This window comes from Lampris incognitus, chromosome 1 (genome assembly GCF_029633865.1).
Source record: "Lampris incognitus isolate fLamInc1 chromosome 1, fLamInc1.hap2, whole genome shotgun sequence".
NCBI classification, from domain to species: domain Eukaryota; kingdom Metazoa; phylum Chordata; class Actinopteri; order Lampriformes; family Lampridae; genus Lampris; species Lampris incognitus.
This window is the reverse complement of record NC_079211.1, coordinates 146,441,716-146,463,670: the sequence shown is the minus strand read 5'-3', so window position 1 is coordinate 146,463,670 and position 21,955 is coordinate 146,441,716. Positions and strand designations below refer to the sequence as shown.

At 49.0% G+C, this 21,955-nt stretch overlaps 1 protein-coding gene across 1 annotated transcript in view; it reads left to right on the top strand.

Moving 5' to 3' along the window:
• Positions 1-21,955, top strand: part of mmp11a (matrix metallopeptidase 11a) — a 47,986-nt gene that overhangs the window by 10,464 nt on the left and 15,567 nt on the right. Inside the window, exons 2-3 of the mRNA XM_056280239.1 lie at positions 9,431-9,669; positions 19,116-19,259. Coding sequence (XP_056136214.1) covers positions 9,431-9,669; positions 19,116-19,259 — 383 coding nt within the window. The remainder of the gene's footprint in view (positions 1-9,430; positions 9,670-19,115; positions 19,260-21,955) is intronic.

The window sequence follows — 21,955 nt, the reverse complement described above, 5'->3', positions numbered from 1 at the left end:
GTCGGTAGACTAGGAAAGTGCTATATATATATATATATACATATATATGTAGTCTATTTACAGACAAATCGCTTTAATTTATTTACAGAAGTAAAAATTTGCATTTGCAAACCAAAACAAACTTTTAATTCCAGGTTTCCCGAGGGCCCCCCCCTCACTTCTGGACCCTGGTAGGTCCCCCCCCCCACTACGCCGCCACTGTTCAGTACTGATACGTTTCAACACTAAGTAGGCAAGTAGACATGTCCACAGCTCAAAAAACCTGGTTTAGGTTTTCATTCCAGATTCAGAATCAGCCTGGCTTTCGACGAGAAAGTCGACAACCTCGTTGTCTGGCCCAGGATCTACTCGGCTTACCCTGAGCTCTCCACCCGGGCATGTCGAGCTAAAGCAAACCAACGTGATGGTAATTTTATTTCTTTTAAAGTACTTTAGAGGAAAGTCAGGCGGGGATTTGCCGTTGGAACAGAAATGCTTTTTGGCAGCGCCGTGTACAGACATGTTAGCCGTGCTCTCTGAATACCACTGCTCGAACCCCGGCCCCCACCCCCCCCACCCCCATTTACTTCTCCGTATCTCACAGATCTTGTCATAACTGTAACCAGAACCTCGATGTGTCCATACATGAAACAGAACCCCCCCTCCCTCCCCCACGCACACTCCCTCACATGTTCACATAACTATAAAGCGTCCCATCATGCCCCTGGGCGGTCTCATCGCAGCGCTTCTTGCTCACTCAGCAGAATGTGTCAGTGACTAATTGTCCCGAGGGGGGTTTTTCTGGAGCCTGGTGCCACAGTCTCCTCACAGGATTTCCATTGTCTGTGCTGAAATTGCAGCGGGACACGTGAACAGGACCGCAGGACTTCGCTCAGCTGCTGAGCGGGTAAATCCCCTCGACGTTTGAGGTTGACTCAAACTTTACTGCTGATCCCCCCTCCAGCTGACTCCAGTTAAACGACTGCGATTTAATAGAAGGGAAGACAGCATGAATGAAGATGCCTTCACACAGTAAACAAGAGGCATGCACACGGAAAACACTCTGTCAACTTCTATTTCACACATTTGGTGCACAGGGTACATTGGGGTAGGTAGTACTGGTTGGTGTAGGTGTCTCCGGCGCATCTCAAACCCCCCCCCCCCGGCCCTGCCACTGTCCCTGCCTCGCTCCACCCACCGAGCCAAACATGACCGACCTTTTGAACCCTACGAGTTCGTCGGGGTCTAACCTTGAACTTTGACCCTAAATCCGTCGGCCATTAGGGAGATCGACTCACCCGACAGGTCAGACAGGTCAACCGATCCATTTGACACACGGTTGGGGGGGATTAGGGGTTGACGGGGGGGGGGGTAGGGGCAGATGTGTGTGCGGGGGTGGCGGGTTATTGTTTTAACCGGTCTTTTCCAGTAATCCTTTGAAATGACAGGTGAGGCCCAGGACGCCCACTGCTTAGATTTAGTCAGGTTTTACGACCTGAAAACGAATACTCTTTTCTCCTCAAACGATTGCCAGCCAGACGCAAAACCGTCGTCCTGGAGATGACGGTGGACCGAGACTTTGTCCGTTTGAAACACCGGACCAACTGGTCATAAAAGCTGAGCGGGTTCGGGGAAACGCACTAAAACCCCCAATTGTTTCAAGGTGCCAGGTGCTCCGAAGGGCCGCCGGTAGAAGGCTACATTTTAAGCAGGGCTTTGTCGGAGAAGTGCGTTCGCCATCCTCAGCCGGCTGTCCCTCGACAAGACACCAACCACGTCAGAGACCGCTGTGTTAAACGCCACAGATGCAGGGGCCGGTCCCACAGACCCCCATCAGGGGATCTTTATTAATCCACGCTGCAGATCAGGAGAGTTTCCGGAATAGTCATTCTAATTCATTGTCACCCTTCTGTTTTCTAGTGTGTACAATAACTTGAACAACATGGATCTCTTGAAAAAACTCAGTGTACACATCTGAATTCACCAATCCCCCCCCCCACGGTTTATCTCCCCAATTGTACTTGGCCAATGGGACAGCGTCTGAGTGATGTCACAGCATCGCTGTCGCTATGGGCGCGTCACAGGAAGTCAGACATGCGAGGCACGTTAGACAGTACAGCGGGGCTGCGTTTCCAACACCGACTCACAGGATATGCTGCCATGTATCCGATACTATGAAGTTACACAAAAAACGAAGAAAATTACGACAAACTGCTTACTTCTAACGTAGTCTAGCGCATCCGATGCCTTGCTGCGAAGCTTCCGCTTCCGCTCGATAAGGGCTAAAAATAGCTCATGGCCGCTGCCCCATTTCCTCACTCTTCCGTAGCTGCTCCACCCCCTCTGCCGATCCGGGGAGGGTTGCAGACTCCCACATGCCTCCTCCCATACATGTGGAGTCACCAGCCGCTTCTTTTCACCTGACAGTGAGGAGTTTCACCAGGGGGACATAGCGCGTGAGAGGATCACGCTTTCCCCCCAGTCCCCCCCCCCAAACAGGCGCCCCGACCGACCAGAGGAGGCGCTAGTGCAGCGACCAGCACACATGTCCACATCCGGCTTCCCACCCGCAGACACGGCCAACTGTGTCTGTAGGGACGCCCGACCAAGCCGGAAGTAACACAGGGATTCGAACTTGCGATCCCCGTGCTGGTAGGCCACGGAATGGACCACCACACTACCCGGACGCCCTGATTTCAGCAGTCTAACCGATGTGTTTTATTTTAGAACATCTAGGAATTTTCTTAACCTGCGATATAAATTTGGCGGGCTGCCAAGCCAGAATGTTAGCGCCATGTTCTACTTATCAAGCTGCGTGGGGAACTGAACTCCTAACCGCGGGTGGTGTTAGTGCCGTGAGACCGGACCGAAACCCCGACACAGACGCAGCTGTAGACAAAAGAATCCCATTCCGGGATCTTCCTTCTTTATACACTTCCGCTGTCGGCGTCCCACAACAGAAGCGACAGACACAGCTAGCGGCCGCTTCATGCTAGCGGTAGCTCATGCTAGCGGCCGCTTCATGCTAGCAGCCCCTTCATGCTAGCGGCAGCTAAATGCTAGCGGCCGCTTAATGCTAGCGGTAGCTTAACGATAGCGGCCGCTTCATGCTAGCGGTAGCTCATGCTAGCGGCCGCTTCTTGCTGGCAGCCCTTTCATGCTAGCGGCAGCTAAATGCTAGCGGCCGCTTAATGCTAGCGGTAGCTTCATGCTAGCGGCCGCTTCATGCTAGCGGTAGCTCATGCTAGCAGCCCCTTCATGCTAGCGCTCCCCAAAATGAGCAGTGCCAACAAGCTAAGTAAACCCCGCCTCCCTGACGTGCCTGCTGGGGGAAAGTAAATAAATAATTAAACAAATAAAGAAATAAATGGGATAAAAATTCTAAATGTTAAAGTGTCCCTTTGATTAGACGAACCTTGTGTGTGTGTGTGTGTGTGTGTGTGTGTGTGTGTGTGTGTGTGTGTTTGATCTGAAAGTTAACTTCTTGACCAAAATCCGTCAGTCACTTCAGTGCTCCAACACATTCCACAAACCCCGCCGGGTTTTGTTCCTCTGGAAACTAAACAGCAGCCAGACGACCTCTGGGCCCCTTTGAACACAGTGAAAACACCATCATGACGTCACACCATCTCTCCACGTTAAACAGTGAAAACACCATCATGACGTCACACCATCTCTCCACGTTACACAGTGAAAACACCATCACGACGTTACACCATCTCTCCACGTTAAACAGTGAAAACACCATCATGACGTCACACCATCTCTCCACGTTACACAGTGAAAACACCATCACGACGTTACACCATCTCTCCACGTTAAACAGTGAAAACACCATCATGACGTCACACCATCTCTCCACGTTACACAGTGAAAACACCATCACGACGTCACACCATCTCTCCACGTTAAACAGTGAAAACACCATCATGACGTCACACCATCTCTCCACGTTACACAGTGAAAACACCATCACGACGTCACACCATCTCTCCACGTTAAACAGTGAAAACACCATCATGACGTCACACCATCGCTCCACGTTAAACACCATCATGACGTCACACCATCTCTCCACGTTAAACAGTGAAAACACCATCATGACGTCACACCATCTCTCCACGTTAAACAGTGAAAACACCATCATGACGTCACACCATCTCTCCACGTTAAACAGTGAAAACAACATCATGACGTCACACCATCGCTCCACGTTAAACAGTGAAAACACCATCACGACGTCACACCATCTCTCCACGTTAAACAGTGAAAACACCATCACGACGTCACACCGCATCTCTCCACGTTAAATAGTGAAAACACCATCATGACGTCACACCATCTCTCCACGTTAAACAGTGAAAACACCATCACGACGTCACACCATCTCTCCACGTTAAATAGTGAAAACACCATCACGACGTCACACCATCTCTCACGTTAAACGGTGAAAACACCATCACGACGTCACACCATCTCTCCACGTTAAACAGTGAAAACACCATCATGACGTCACACCATCTCTCCACGTTAAACAGCGAAAACACCATCATGACGTCACACCATCTCTCCACGTTAAACAGTGAAAACACCATCATGACGTCACACCATCTCCATGTTAAACAGTGAAAACACCATCATGACGTCACAGTCATTTAGTAATTGTTCTTATCCAGGGAGACCGGCAGTCAGAAAAACTGTTTTTTGGAGGGGGGATTTTTCCCCACTTTCACCCCACTCTTCCGAGCCGTCCCGGTCGCTGCTCCGCCCCCTCTGCCGATCCGGGGAGGGCTGCAGACTACCACATGCCTCCTCCCATACATGTGGAGTCGCCAGCTGCTTCTTGTCACCTGACACTGAGGAGTTTCGCCAGGGGGATGCAGCACGTGGGAGGATCACGCTATTCCCCCCAGTTCCCCCCCGAAACAGGTGCTCCGACCGACCAGAGGAGGCGCTAGTGCAGCGACCAGGACACCTACCCACATCCGGCTTCCCACCCGTACACACGGCCAATTGTGTCTGTAGGGACGCCTGACCAAGCCGGATTCGAACCGGCGATCCACGTGTTGGTAGGCTACGGAATAGGCCGCTACACTATCCGGACGCCCTAAAATTTTGTTTTTTTACACCTTTATCCATAACTGTTCTCAGCCGTCTCAGGAACTGAGGGCGTGGCCTATTCCTCATTAATATTCATAATCTGACATTTGAGTGACAAATACAAGCAATGGTTGGTAGTAAGGGTGGGTGGGGTTTCCTATTTTTTTACTTGATCCGATTGGCTGTATGTAAATAAGTGTCTGATGATGTCAGCTGAGAGAAGGTGAACTAAGGGGGGAGCTCTTAAAAAGGAAAAAATAGAAAAACTGCTTTTCTTAGTTCCCCCCCCCCCTACAAACTGCATGACGATTAAAGCCAGGAGTGATGTCAGAAAGTATTAGCGTTTCAATTTTAGTTTGTTTTTAAACAAGAGGAGGTCAAGGGTCACGAGGCCAAAGAGCATTGAAAACATTCCTGTGAACCTGGAATGCCGACTCTACAGAGAAATGTTTGGGGAAAAAGAGCAAGAAAACAAAGAGAGGTGAAAAAACAGAAGGACGCGTGGGCAGTTCTTTCAGAGCAGTATCTGACCCAGACAGCGTCCGGATGTGGGCCACTTCAGGAAATGATGCGGCACTGATGGTCTTCTTCTGGCCCTGACAAAACGGATGTGAGCCTGAAGTGGCCCACATGTATAAAAGCAAATGTGGCCCAAATATGCCAAATCAGATGTGGGCCTTTTTTGGCAAAGATGCGGTGCTCTGGGCAACATGTGATCTGGATGTGACCCTGAAGTGGCCCTTGTGGTAAATGGTGAATATGGCCCAAATATCACAAAACAAATATGGCCACCTGTGGCAGATGCGGCATTGCTATGGCTTGGTTCTGGCCCAGATCTGGCAAACAGGAGCGGACCGCCCAAGTGCCATTATTCCACATGGTATGTGGGCCGGATGAAAGCGTCGGTGTGGGACGGGTCCGGGCCACAGCAGTTTTGCTATCTGGGGAGAGGGAGACACGGAGGAGAGCGTTCTTGGTGGGACTCTCTCCTAAACCTGTCGGCAAACAAGCTGGACTTCAGAGGTCGCAGACTTATCCCCTCAATTATCTGTAATCACCATTTTTTTTTTTGTATAAAAATCATTTTCTTATCCTGACCTGGTCTGACTTGGCTTTAATGAGGGGTCCCGTTGGCTATCTCAGCGGTAGAGGAAGAGGAAATGAAAGTCATTTTGGCGTCAGAACAGAACACCCAGGAGTAATGCAGGAGAACGGTGGGACTCGAGATTCTAAAGCAGTTAGGACGTTTTTACTTTTTTCTATTTTTTCCAGTTGTGGCACATTGGGCGACAGCGAGGCGCTGCATCTGAGTCGGCGGTCCTCTGTAATTTGCCCCCGTGGTAATGAGCCCAGCCATTTCCTCTGAACAGGACAGGGGGGGTATTTACTGTAATAGTTTCGAGGTACAGGGATAACAGACGCCACGGGACCTGGCTAGGGGTCAGGTGGGTGGGTGGGGGGGCAGTGACCTGATTAAGAAAGTGTCATTTATTTAGGGAATGTTGCATTGATTTGAATCACAGACAATTATTTACACCCCCCCCCCAAAAAAAGCAGTGAATTACATGTTTACCCCAGGTGCTGTTTGTTGTTGTTGTTTCTCATTTTCTTCTTCTTAAAATTCCTCACATTCTTCCTTCCGTTTCTTCTGAATTAAAATAAATGTAAAAATTTAATGCTACTTGATTTTACAAGATGCATCCAACACACTAGCACGAGTGTGTGCATGTACAATATGCTGTTTAGAAGTACTCATGCCTGCACATACCAGCATAAAGACCATCACTATGTGAAATGGATAGGAAAGCCTGGGAAAGGTGAATGGGACTTTCATGTCCTGGCCATCTAGCCAGCCCCCTCCAGTCTCGGTTGCTTTGACAAAGAAACTGGTTTTAAAGGAATAGTTCTGAATTTTCTAAGCCTCTCCGTTTTATTCCCGCTTCCGGTGTGGGAAGACGGCTTCGCGAAGTCATGTTTGTGGCGGCCTCACCCAGTACCGGTGTGGGAAGATGGCGGCGCTAACATCTAACTTGTGTTTGTGGCGGCCTCCCCCAGTACCAGTGTGGGAAGATGGCGGTGCTAACATCTAACTTGTGTTTGTGGCGGCCTCACCCAGTACCGGTGTGGGAAGATGGCGGCGCTAACTTATGTTTGCGGCGGCCTCACCCAGTACCGGTGTGGGAAGATGGCGGCGCTAACTTATGTTTGCGGCGGCCTCACCCAGTACCGGTGTGGGAAGATGGCGGCACTAACTTATGTTTGCGGCGGCCTCACCCAGTACCGGTGTGGGAAGACGGCGGTGCTAACTTGTGTTTGCGGCGGCCTCACCCAGTACCGGTGTGGGAAGACGGCGGTGCTAACTTATGTTTGCGGCGGCCTCACCCAGTACTGGTGTGGGAAGATGGCGGTGCTAACTTGTGTTTGCGGCGGCCTCACCCAGTACTGGTGTGGGAAGATGGCGGTGCTAACTTGTGTTTGCGGCGGCCTCACCCAGTACCGTCCATGCAGTGTATTTGTCCACGTCTGTGTCTAAATTTGTGTTTTCGTTTGATGGCTGGGAGCCTGGTCTGCTGTGTCCGGTGGGCCCAGGGACCACGGCCCTGCCTGGGGCTGCATCTGAGGAGGAAACACCGAGGGCGCTCTGACAGGACATGGAAGCGGGGCAGGCTAAGCTAACTGCTAGCCCATGCAGACTGGCAGTTCTGATAACACCAAGGGCGGTCTGGCGGCGGCCTCGCCTAGCCTTGACTGTGTTTTTGGTGTCTTTGTGTGGGGTGCGGGGAGGTGGGTCGAAGGTGTCTGGCTGGGAGAGCTGGCGTTTGATCGGCTAGGGGAGCTTGGTCTGCTGTGTCCGGTGGGCCCAGGGACCACGGCCCCGCTTGGAACTGCGCCCGAGGAGGAAACACCGAGGGCGCTCTGACAGGACGTGGAAGCGGAGCAGGCTAAGCTAACTGCTAGCCCATGCAGACCGGCAGTTCCACAGTCATCCTAGTGTTCGCTCTCTTGGACAGTGATGTTTTTTTTATTTTTTTTATATGTTGGATATATGTTTTTCTAGTTTTGTTGTAGTTTGGATATGGGTGTTCTTGTAGTTTGGATGTGTTTTTGTCTTTGTGTTGCACTGCTGTGGGTTGGGGGAAACGACGCTTTGTTTCATTTCATGTGCGCAGGTGCATGAAGTTAAATGACAAATAAATGCTTGTGTTTCCTGATTATTGACACCACTCTTGTACTCCATAAGTAGGTTTCATTTTCAGTCATCCATCCTTTTCTGGATGCTGGACACACAGCTCCAGCTTGTCATCTGCACTTCAGTGTAATTAATGGAGGGTAAAGCCACAATCCTTCAGCGTAAAAACACTGCACAGTTCAGAAAAGCAAGCATGATGCTACGGCAGTCTGTCAAAGTGAATTCAAGTGTTCATTTCAAAAATTTACATCGGTTTTATTGTTAAATTTTCTCTTAGTGTTTGTTTTGCTGTGTCGTGGTCGAGCGCCTCCTGCTGGTAATCTCTAGTAGGCTGTGTTGGAGAGGCTAACACGGTAGGAACCATAACGTAAACAACTGTTAAAAAGGACGGTAAATTTGTGAAACGACCACTTTAATTATTTCAATAGTTTGGGAACAATAATAGTTTACGATTCAAAAATTCCAAACTCTTTCTTTTAATTGTCATCACAACACTTAGTGACCTCCCAGATAGCATCCGGATGTGATGTGGCACTGATGGCCTTCTTCTGGCCCTGACAAAATGGATGTAAGCCTGAAGTGGCCCACATGTAAAATAGCAAATATGGCCCAAATATGCCAAATCAAATGTGGGCCTTTTTTGGTAAAGATGTGGTGCTCTGGGCAACATGTGATCTGGATGTGACCCTGAAGTGGCCCGTGTGGTAAATGGTGAATATGGCCCAAATATCACAAAACAAATATGGGCCACCTTTGGCAAATATGTGGCCCATGCGGCATTGCTATGGCTTGGTTCTGGCCCAGATCTGGCAAACAGGAGCGAACAGCCCAAGTACCAACATTCCACGTGGTATGTGGACCGGATGAAGTGTCGGGTGTGGGACGGGTCCGGGCCACAGCAATTTTGCTATCTGGGTTCTAATAAACTCCAATAAAGATATATCAACTAGGTTTCAGTCTTTGCCTCATTAAAAACTTACTTTGTCAATTTCAGTTAAATCCATTAATTTATATTTGTGATATTGCATAGGCCTCAAAGAAGACACGATACTTATGACTTGACATCTGATTCACGGGTTGATTTATACTATTGAGCGCTTCACTGCTGTGCAAATGAATAAACCCAGCCGTAGTTCCTCATCAAGGCTTTTGTTTCGACAGGATTTGGTCCAGGTGTCAGAGAAGTTCCAGGACCTGAAGAAGAAGGGGAAGATACCCCACACTCAGGACGTGTTGAAAGAGGCGGGACTTCCCCCCCTCACCACCCAATCATGGAACCGACCTCGCTGCGGCGTCCCCGACTTCCCGGGGCAGAAACAGGTCCATTTGAGGAGGGGCCACAGGAATAAGCGCTTCGTTGTGTACGGAGGACGCTGGGATAAGACCGACCTGACTTACAAGTACGTATAACTCTGTCTTAATGACCGTTACCTGTTGACCGTCTCATTCGCTCTATTAGATGAGTATGCTAGGAGGTACCAGCAGAATCTTTGTTTGGTAGGACTGATGCAGGGACAAAAACATGATGGGGAAACTAGTCTTGCAGGAAAAACATTTCAGTACTATTTTACAAGAATAATGTGTGATGAATAAACTTCGATTTGATGTGTTGGTACCTTAAAATCAGTTGGGTGACATCACCAAAAAAATATGTGTAACAAACATGACTGAGTCGCCTCGCTAGCTAGTTGGCTAACAGGTCAGACACTTTAGTCTACTGGTTAATGTAGTCGCCTGTGGTGCGTGCGACCCAGGTTCACATCCCGGCTGCGGCAGATTCCCGGCTGCCCCCCGAATTCGCTACATTGGTGTCAGAAGTGGGATGGTGAGACCGTGAGGCCATTGGAAGCGCGTGCACCCAGAAGCGTGAGGGAGCTGGTATGCTGAAGCGTGGGGGGGGGGGTAGTGTAATGATCATGGATGTGTAGACGCGCTAGCCCTTGGCTAAAGGGGTCGAACCCTTTAGTTGACTGGTTAGCGCAGTCACCCGTGGTGCAGGCGACCCGGGTTCACATCCTGGCTGCGGCAGATTCCCAGCTGCTCCCGAATTCGCTACATTGGTGTCAAAAGTGGGATGGTGAGACCATGAGGCCATTGGAAGCGCGTGCACCCAGAAGCGTGAGGGAGCTGGTATGCTGAAGCGTGGGGGGGGTAGTGTAATGATCATGGATGTGTAGACGCGCTAGCCCTTGGCTAACGGGTCGGACCCTTTAGTTGACTGTTTAGTGCAGACTCAGGTTCGCATCCCAGCTGCCCCTGAATTCGCTACACGTGTGACTTGATTTTAAAAAATGTTAAAAACACCTGACATGCAAGGTAAATCTTCTCACTTGCCCAAAGAAAGGTATGATACCAGGACTAGATATAGATTCAATTACTTGTGAAAGTGGGTATTATCCTGCGCACAATTTAGGACTTACAATTCACACAGACCCGCACAACACAGAGACTTCATCGATACAGGTTAAACTCTTCAGCACGTGTGTACCTTCAACATGCTAAGTCTAAAACATACTGTAAAGTTTCAGCTGAACCTAAGAGGAACTGTCATGTTGTGTGATCATATAATAACAGTAGGCATGGTGACGCAGTAGTCACACGGTGGCGACGTGGTTAGTGCGGTCGCCTCCCAGCAAGAAGGTTCTGGGTTCGAGCCCTGGGGTAGTCCATCCTTTAGCGGGTCATCCCGGGTCGTCCTCTGTGTGGAGTTTGCATGTTCTCCCCATGTTTGTGTGGGTTTCCTCCGGGGGCTAGGGTTTCCTCCCACAGTCCAAAGACAAACTCAAAACTCAGAAGTGCTTTCTGGTGATGCAGTCATAATCAAGAAAACTTTACTCAAAATAAAACATCTTTATGAAAAGTGAAACTTGATCTCACAGTATTGATGGCATGAATTTAAAATAAAAGGATAGTGGCCGATTTAAGCCCCGAAATGGGTATACAGCCTCTTGGTAATGAGGTCTTAATTTATGGTTCTGTAAAAGAAGCCAACCAAACCAGGCACCAGTCAACATCTTCAGACGAGGAACAAAGACCTGGCAATGGTTCATCACCTCTCTGAGTCTCCTATGGGCCTCTAAGAGGAGCAGACAGAGACAGAGAGACAGAGAGAGAGAGAGAGAGAGAGAGAGAGAGAGAGAGAGAGAGAGAGAGAGAGAGAGAGAGAGAGAGAGAGAGAGAGAGAGAGAGAGAGAGAGAGAGAGAGAGAGAGAGAGAGAGAGAGAGAGAGAGAGATTGGCTTTCTACCAAATCACCGCGCTACAGATCAAATCTACACCCTACACACCCTAATTAATCAACATGTTCACCAAAAAAATAAAGGAAAAATATTTGCATGCTTCATCGATTTGAAGAAAGCATTTGATTCTATCTGGCACGATGGCTTATATTATAAAATCATCCAAAGTGGTGTAGGGGCAAAGAGTTTGACATAATCAAATCTATATATTTGGAAAATAAGTGCGGAGTAAAACTTGGCGACAAAAGAACAGAATACTTCACCCAAAGGCAGGGGGTGAGACAGGGCTGCAGTTTGAGTCCAACCCTGTTCAATATCTACATCAATGAGTTAGCGGTGTTACTCAAACAATCTGCAGCTCCTGGCCTCACCCTAAACAACACAGAAGTTAAAATTCTTGCTCTATGCAGATGACCTGGTGCTGCTGTCACCCACAGAACAGGGTCTACAACAGCATCTGGATCTGCTAGAGAAATACTGTCAGAACTGGGCCCTGGCAGTAAACTTAGAAAAGACAAATATTATTATCTTCCAGAAGAAACTCACGTGTCAGGAAAGCAGACACCTATTTACTCTAGGTAACACCGCCCTAGAGCACACGTCAAATTATGATTATCTGGGACTGAAGATCAGTGCCTCGGGCAGCTTTGGTCTGGCAGTGAATGCACTTAAAGAGAAAGCCCGAAGAGCTTTCTATGCAATAAAAAGAAAAAGCTATAAAATATAAATCCCAATTAAAATCTGGTCTGTCATCCTGCCCATTGCAGTATATGGAAGTGAAGTATGGGGTCCATTCAGTCAGCAAGACTACACTAGATGGGACAAACATCCAATAGAATATGCAGGGCATAATTAGGCCGTTTCCTATTGATAATAAATATCCAAAACAGATCACTTAAATTCTGGATGCACCTTAAATCAAGTCCCCACCACACACTGCAATTTAAAGCATTCCAAATCCAATAGCTAAGAAACAGTCAGCTGGTTGTGAAACTAACTGACCCCGTAACCACTGACACAGATGAGTTTCAGACTCGCACCGCTAACCAACCACAGATTAGATTAAACCACATCATCACACAATGCAACAACTTATATGTGGAATATTGGGACATAGAAACCAAATTACAACACAAATGAGAATGTTATGGGGCCCTAAAAAGAGAACACAAACTGGCTGACTGTTTGTCCACTGTCAGAGACAGTAAGCAGAGACACAACCTTACCAAGTACAGGCTCACTGACCACAGTCTAGCCACAGAAAAGGGACAAACACACAAAACATCTTGGCTACCATAAGAGCAAAGAATATGTGGTCACTGTACGGCAGGTGAGGTGGAGACAGAGATGCACTTCCTGCTAAATTGTGAGAAATTCCGGAACATAAGAGAAAAATACCAGGAGAAATTTGAAAACCAGATTTCAAATGTTCTACTCCTGGATGAGAAATAACAATGGCCACTTACTGTAGGAGAAGGTCAAAGGTCACACCTTGCAGCATAATATGTGTCAGAACGCCATAGCCCAAGGGTCCGTGAGTGACCAAAACACTCTCAGCTACTGTCAGTTGCTGCTCAAGCGCTGTTCTATGTTTCTGCCAGACCTATGTATTCCTTTTTCCCTTTTTTTGTTTTTGTTTTTTTGTTTAGTACTCTGTTGACCTGTTTTGCTTTGGCAACATTTTAATTAATGCAGTCATGCCAATAAAGCATCACTGAATTGAATTGAATTGAGAGAGAGAGAGACAGCGAGAGTGACAGAGAGAGAGAGAGAGAGAGAGAGAGAGAGAGTGACACAACAAGAGTGACAGAGAGCAGGAGCGACAGAGAGGGAGAGTGGCAGAACGAGAGAGGGTGAGAGACAGCAAGAGAGAGCAAGAGCGAGAGAGCAAGAGCAAGAGAGAGAGAGCAAGAGTGAGAGACAGCAAGAGAGAGAGCGAGAGAGAGAGAGCAAGAGTGAGAGACAGCAAGAGAGAGAGCGGGAGAGAGAGAGCGAGAGAGAGAGCAAGAGTGAGAGACAGCAAGAGAGAGAGCAAAAGAGAGAGAGCAAGAGTGAGAGACAGCAAGAGAGAGAGAGCAAGAGAGTAAGCAAGAGTGAGAGACAGCAAGAGAGAGTAAGCAAGAGTGAGAGACAGCAAGAGAGACAGCAAGAGAGAGAGCAAGAGAGAGTAAGCAAGAGTGAGAGACAGCAAGAGAGAGAGAGAGAGAGAGAGAGAGAGAGAGAGAGAGAGAGAGAGAGAGAGAGAGAGAGAGAGAGAGAGGGCGACAGAGAACAAGAGAGAAAGTGAGAGAGCGAGAGAGCAAGAGCGAGTGAGAGAGCGACAGAGTGAGATCAAGAGCGAGCGACAGAGAATGAGAGAGAAAGAGAGCGTGAGAGAGAGAGACAGAAAAAGAGAGCTTTAAAGAGAAAAAGAGAGAAAGGGGACCGTGAGAGATAGACAGGTGAAGGGGGGCAGTTTCAATAACACCGTTAAATGGAGACAGATAAGATTCTTTAGAAACCAGCTGATGAGCTTGTTGTTGTAGCGACAGTTGACAGGGAGATAGATGTCAGTCTGGGTCACGGCAGCCCCACCCCCAACCCCGCCATCCATCTTCCCCCCCATTCAAACCACATTCCTTCTTGATGAAATGGTCCCATCACTTCTCCTTTGTGGCCTACGAGGAGAGCGGTAGGCCAGGCTCAGTCTGTGGAATGGCTTTTTTTTTTAGGGCCTTAAAGTCAAAGTCTGCAACTTTCCTCCATTAATAAATAGTTATTTTCTCCATGTGTTTGACGTTGTCAGGTTCCATAATACTATGGTTGGAGACACTCTCAAGTCTCTGTATACCACTGCTGAAAGGTTTTGACCAGGTGGGACGAACACTGGTGCGGCAGTAAATGCGTTCCTACTGAAACAGGAAAAAAGACTGAGACGCGATGCCAATGTGTCCATGACAACCAATATGACTGTACACCAGTGTTCCCATATAGTGTGATGTAGTTTGTAACACATTAGACTGTCTGTGTTAGCTTTGGTCCCAGGATCCATGTTTACAAGGGTGGTAACTGTTTACTGCTGAGCTGACAGCACACCAGCCACAATGGCTGCTGCACCTGGTTTGTAGTCCTGCTACACCTTGTCCGTAGTCCCAGAAAATCAGAGTCAACAGGTCTATTTCTCTCTGCCTCCTACATCCACTATATCACAACAGTGTTCTACTAGAAGACTGACTGTCCAACACCACCACCACATCACCTCCACCTTTCAGATGGAGAAAATAATGACATATTAATGGAGAGCAAAAACTGATTGCTGCTTTAAGCAAGGCATCATTGTCCTCATGGAAGTCTGATGAAGAGAGGAAGCCATGGCCCTAACACGACAGTAATTGGTCCTTTTGCTGTGTTGAGAATCAAATGCAAGGTCCTGGTCCAGGTCCTGGTCCTGGTGACCATGACCACGTCGGACAGTTGAGCTGCAGACTTGTTACAGTCACTCTGAGCTGAACTGAATGGCAGTGTCGGTTGACTTCTGGCCCAGAAGCAAATGAGAGATGCATCTTTTTGCCCTCAGCAACCACTGCCACAGTGCCACCAAGCAGTTCAGTTCATTAAGACCCAAATCATTCTAGTGAAACCGTTCAGCAGCCATGGTGACCTACAGTAACAGACTTCTGCATGAGAATTAGAAGGGCAGCCAGGATTGAATCAATGTATTGTCTATAGGCTGATACACTGATTCGGCCCATGGTCTTTTTGACCCAAACAGAGCACAAGGGTTAAGTCACTTTAAGCTACAGGACACATTTTCTCCTGTAAATGGACTTTCTACTTATCAGAACCACAAAGTCTGGATGTGAAATGTTACTGGGGGAAACGGTTCTGGGGCCGTATGCATGAAACATCTAAAGACTTAAAAGTTCCTGTGAACCGGCTGATTTAGAAGAAAATAGTGGGCTTGTGACTCCTTATTTTAAAACTGTGAAGTTTCTTCAGCATTTTAACTCTAAATGTGTGAAATATGAGGAGTAGTCAAGAGGACTCCTAAGTCACCAAGACCAAACCAGAACAGCCCCACAGATGGCTACCACCATTAACAGTTGCTGCTGTTAGACTGGGAACTGATCCCACATCCAAATTTAATTATCTGTTTCCTTTCATAGATAAGGTGTGCAAAAAGTAAAAGCTGGTCTTGCGTCCAATTTGGTTTTCTGCTTGTTACAAGCATAGCACACCTATGGTCATGAGCTTTGGGTAGTGACCGAAAGGGTGAGATCGCAGATACAAGTGGCTGAAATGAGTTTCCTCCGTAGGGTGTCTGGCCTCAGCCTTAGAGATAGGGTGAGGAGCTCGGACATCCGCAGGGAACTCTGAGTAGAGCCATTGCTCCTTCGCATCGAAAGGAGCCAGTTGAGGTGGTTCAGGCATCTGATTAGGATGCCTCCTGGGCGCCTTCCTTTGGAGGTTTACTGGGAACGGCCAACTGGAAGGAGACCTCGGGGTAGACCCAGAACTCACTGATGGGACTACATGTCCAATCTGGCCTAGGAACACCTTGGGATCCCCCAGGAGGGGTTGGAGGGCGTTGCTGGGGAGAAGGACATCTGGAGTGCCCTACTTAGCTTGCTGCCACCGCGGCCCGACCCCGGAGAAGTGGCTGAAGGTGAATGAATGAATGAATGAATACAAGCATAGCAATATCTTGGGCTTGTTCCCATCAACCATGGTCATTCAACATTATTAATGAAACACGGCCTATCTGATCATTATTTTAGGAGGTGCCAGACGTATAAGATGTTGCATTAATCATCAAAAAATAAACCCTACTTGGTCAAGTCACTATGATTTTTATGAACTGAGTGTTCTTAAATATATGAACTGACATGTGACATCATCAAGTCTTCTCCCCAATACGAGATTCCAAAATCCCACCATTCATTTCTGCGGTGATATTTTATGGAAAAAAAAAAAGTTCAACGTCTGAAAAAAATTAAAGGGTAATTTCACCAATGGTTTTGTATATGTGCAATCAGTACTGATGAGTGATGTAGTAGATTGAAGCAATAAAGTCCTCACAGTGTATTATATCGACAGAGAAATCGGTATACTGCACACAGTCTTTCCCACAGCGCCTACATGTACCGCAACACATGTTGAGCACAGGCGTAACGAGTCAGGGCTGGGCCCCCAGTGCAAGACGGTGAAGGCGGCCCCAGCCGGCCCATCACAATCAGACTTAACATCACCTCATGTCAGTAGTGAATGAACGCAGTGAAAGCACGCAGCTTTAAAATGACCAGCAACAGCGAAATAAATGCACCGCACCATTGACGCCTAAAGGAAATGATACTAGGAGAACAGACCACTGTGCTACAGGAGTCATGATATGAAGAATTTAGAGGGGGGGGGGGTCACACAGGAACAACTTGAGGATTATCCTCCCTAAACGAAATTATACTAGGAGAACAAACTGTCATGCTATAGAAGAGGAGTTATCGTAGCAAGGCCAAGATAGTGATAGACTAGCCTACTGACGACATCTGGTATTGGAGCACCATAACAGATAAAAACCTTATCGGTGACAGCACACCCGCACATTGACAACATCATTCATGTCTGCTCATAGGCTTTATGAACATAAAACCCACGTGTGTAGCTTGATTATTAGTCAAATAAATTCTACTTATGGGCGGCACGGTGGCGCAGTGGTTAGCAAGAAGGTCCTGGGTTCGAGCCCCGGGGTAGTCCAGCCTTGGGGGTCGTCCCGGGTCATCCTCTGTGTGGGGTTTGGATGTTCTCCCCGTGTCTGCGTGGGTTTCCTCCGGGTGCTCCGGTTTCCTCCCACAGTCCAAAGACATGTAGGTCAGGTGACTCGGCCAAACTAAATTGCCTGGCTGCCTATCCAGGGTGTCTCCCCACCTGCCGCCCAATGACTGCCGGGATAGGGTCCAGCATCCCCGTGACCCTGGGAGCAGGATAAGCGGTTCAGATAATGGATGGATGGAAGTTCTACTTACATCACAGGCGCATTCTCCAGGCTTTTCGCTACGTGAAGTCGTGACACCAGGCTAGCTAGCTAGCTCGCTCTTCTGTGGGGATTTTTGTCGTGATTTGCAGAGTGGACCCAAGTGTAGACACAGACTTGGAGGTAAATAAATGAGATGGATTTACTAACAAAAGCAAGCAGGGAATTGTGGCAAAATAAGAGGGTCTGTGGCTGTGGAAGGCAGGCAGGTGAGAGATGATCCTGGGCACAGGAGAGGAGACAGCGGTTGGCACAGGGTAACGTGAGAAAAAGGGGTAAACGAAGCACGAGGAATGCTCTCTAAATAGTTAGAGAGGCCGAGTCCGCGGTGGCGTAGCGGTCTAAGCATCGGCTTGGTGTCGATGCAGTTGCCCACTGGGGACTGGGGTTCGCGCCCCGGTCTCGTCAGATCCGACTATGGCCGGACTCGATGAAGCGGCAATCATTGGCAACGCTGTCTTCGGGAGGGGGGCGGAGTCGGCTTGTGTTCGTCATATGAATGCGTCTCTGTGTGTGACGGAAAAACAGTGGTTCGGCTTGGATTCGCCTTGTCACGAAAGTGGGGCGGCGCTTTCCTTCGAGACTGCCGGCCGGAGAGATGCAGTTGGCGAACGCATGCAATACGAGGGTGGGTGTTTGAATTAAAATAGGGATCAATTGGCCACTAAATTGGGAGAAAAAAGGGGAAAAAAATCAGAAATAATAATTAAAAAAAAAAGTTAGAGAGGCCTGAAGCTGAGGCAACGGTCTGGTGAAGAGTGGGTGAAGAGCCGGGGCAGATACACCACAGGGGTTGGTGAACTTGACGGAAGACAGGTGTGGATGAGCAGGGGGGGGGGGAGGAGCGCTACACCCATGCCAGGCAAACTGGGTGGCACGGACCCAGTAGCCATAGCGATTCTGCTACGCAGTAGTACGCGTGTTCACAATTATGCGCAGGCACACTTTGCACATTTCCGAACATACCGTATACCCAGATTCAGTGCTGGAGATCTTTAACACGCCATAGTGGCGGGATAAAGAGGGGTCAGTGCGCACGGGTCCTAGACTGTTGCCCCAACGCAGCCGCATAACCTGCATGTACGGTAGTTTCGCCCCTGATTTCGAGTAAGCTTCTGTATCACTGTTAATAAAATTCTCTGTGCCGAGCGTCCGGGTAGCGTAGCGGTCTATTCCGTTGCCTAGCAACAGGGGAATTAGTGGTTCGAATCCCCGTGTTACCTCCAGTTTCGTCGGGCGTCCCTACAGACACGGTTGGCCGTGTCTGTAGGGTGGGAGGCCGGACGTGGGTATGCGTCCTGGTCGCTGCACTAGCGCCTCCTCTGGTCGGTTGGGGCGCCTGTTCAGGGGGGAGGGGGAACTGGGAGGAATAGCGTGGTCCTCCCACGTGCTACCCCCCCCCCCCGGCGAAACTCCTCACTGTCAGGTGAAAAGAAGCGGCTGAGATGGCTTCACATATCAGATAAGAGGGAGGCGTGCGAGGTCGGTGGTCTCTGATCTGCCTGTGTGTGTGTGTGTTTGTGTGTGTCTGTGTGTGCATCTATGCTTATGTGTGTGTACGTGTGCATGTGTACGCACGTGCACTCCCCCCCCCCCCACAGAATCATGCGCTACCCGTGGCAGATGAGCAAGGACAAGGTGCGACGTGTCTTACAGGAAGCGCTGAGAGTGTGGAGCGAGGTCACGCCGCTCACCTTCACCGAGGTTCACAGCGGCAAGGCCGACATCATCATTGACTTCACCAGGTAGGGAGACTCGGATCCGGAGATCTGCCCCGGGGTCCCGGTTTGATTGCGAAGAGATTGGGACGAACACGTTTGTTATGGTGCACGACACAAAGCAACAAAAGACAAAACCAGATGAGAACACCCTGATAGCATCCGCATGTGGGCCACTTCGGGCAACGATGCGGCACTGGTGGTCTTCTTCTGGCCCTGACAAAACGGATTTGAGCCTGAAGTGGCCCACATGTATAATAGCAAATATGGCCCCAAATATGCCAAATCAAATGTGGGCCTTTTTTGGCAAAGATGCGGTGCTCTGGGCAACATGTGATCTGGATGTGGCCCTGAAGTGGCCCGTGTGGTAAATGGTGAATATGGCCCAAATATCACAAAACAAATATGGCCCACCTTTGGCAAATATGTGGCACATGCAGCATTGCTATGGCTTGGTTCTGGCCCAGATCTGGCAAACAGGAGCGGACCGCCCAAGTGCTATCATTCCACGCGGTATGTGGGTCGGATTAAGTGTCGGGTGTGGGACGGGTCCGGGCCACAGCAGTTTTGCTATCTGGGGTATCTGGGTGGCGTGTTGGGCTACTCCATTGCTTACCAACACAGGGATCGTCAGATCGAATCCCCGCGTTGCCTCTGACTTGGCTGGGCGTCCCAACAGACACAGTTGGCCGTGTCTACGGGTGGGAAGCCGGATGTGGGTATGTATCCTGGTCCCCGCACTAGTGCCTCCTCTGGTCGGCTGTTCGGGGGAGAGGGGGAACTGGGGGGAATAGCGTGATCCTCCCACGCGCTACGTCCCCCTGGTGAAACTCCTCACTGTCCAGTGAAAAGAAACAGCCGGCGACTCCACATGTATCGGAGGCATGTGGTAGTCTGCAGCCCTCCCCGGACCGGCAGCGGGGCTCGGCAGAGTGGGGTAACGGGCCAAGTACAGTTGGGGAGGGGGGAAAAAGAAATCAGATGATGAGATAATCACAACACGCTACTTGGAACCAGCTCTTTAGTGTACATGAGGTTTTGGGTGCTTACCAGTGACATTATACAGACCCCTGACTGTATAACCAGAATCGCCTTTAAAAATAAAACACTTAGAAGTAATAATCTTGTACTTTTCTTATATAAGTACATGTCCATTTCATTACCATTGCCCATTGTAATAACACAATACTTCAGCTCACTCTCAATTCACGAACGACTGCTTGTGAAAGCATTTGCATTTCATAAGTCAGTTTCGGTACGACGCTTTGCCAAAACAAACTTAAAGCCGAGCATATGAACCTGATGCGTTGTACTCAGTCGGCAGGGGTGGGTCCACTCGCTATCGCCGCTCCCCCTCTCCATCCACTGTCTAGCTGGCTCGACCAACGCTGCTCCCTGTCGCTGCAGGCATGTGCATGTTTGACCTAGATCGGGCAGCGACAGTATCAAACATCTTTTCGGGTCTGAGTGGTGAAAGTAAACAACATCTCCATCGTATTTCGCAAGTCAGCAAATCATTCATGCTGATCTCAACACAGGATATCTGGAGGAACACTGGATGAACCAAAAATCTACTACTACTACTTTCAGCTGGTCCCGTTAGGGGGCGCCACAGCGGATCATCCGTTTCCATCTCTTCCTGTCCTCTGCATCTTCCTCTGTCACACCAGCCACCTGCATGTCCTCCCTCACCACATCCATAAACCTCCTCTTTAGCCTTCCTCTTCTCCTCTTCCCTGGCAGCTCCATATTCAGCATCCTTCTCCCAACATACCCAGCATCTCTCCTCCACACATGTCCAAACCATCTCAATCTTGCCTCTCTTGCTTTGTCTCCAAACCGTCCAACCTGAGCTGTCCCTCTAATATACTCGTTCCTAATCCTGTCCTTCTCCATCACTCCCAATGAAAATCTTAGCATCTTCAACTCTGCCACCTCCAGCTCCACCTCCTGTCTTTTCATCAGTGCCACTGTCTCCAAACCATACAACATAGCTGGTCTCAGAACCATCTTGTAAACCTTCCCTTTAACTCTTGCTGGTACCCTTCTGTCACAAATCACTCCTGACACTCTTCTCCACCCACTCCACCCTGCCTGCACTCTCTTCTTCACCTCTCTTCTGCACTCCCCGTTACTTTGGACAGTTGACCCCAAGTATTTAAACTCATCCGCCTTCGTCACCTGTACTCCTTGCATCCTCACCATTCCGCTGTCCTCACGCTCTTTCATGTATAGGTATTCCGTCTTGCTCCTACTGACTTTCATCCTCTTCTCTCCAGTGCATACCTCCACCTCTCCAGGCTCTCCTCCACCTGCACCCTACTCTCACTACAAATCACAATGTTATCCGCAAACATCATAGTCCACAGAGACTCCTGTCTGATCTTGTCCGTCAACCTGTCCATCACCACTGCAAACAAGAAAGGGCTCAGAGCCGATCCTTGATGTAATCCCACCTCCTCCTTGAACCCATCTGTCATTCCAACCGCACACCTCAGCACTATCACACTTCCCTCATACATATCCTGGACCACTCCTACATACTTCTCTGCAACTCCCGACTTCCTCATACAATACCACACCTCCTCTCTCAGCACCCTGTCGTATGCTTTCTCTAAATTCACAAAGACACAATCTAACTCCTTCTGGCCTTCTCTATACTTCTCCATCAACATCCTCAAAGCAAACATCACATCTGTGGTGCTCTTTCCTGGCATGAAACC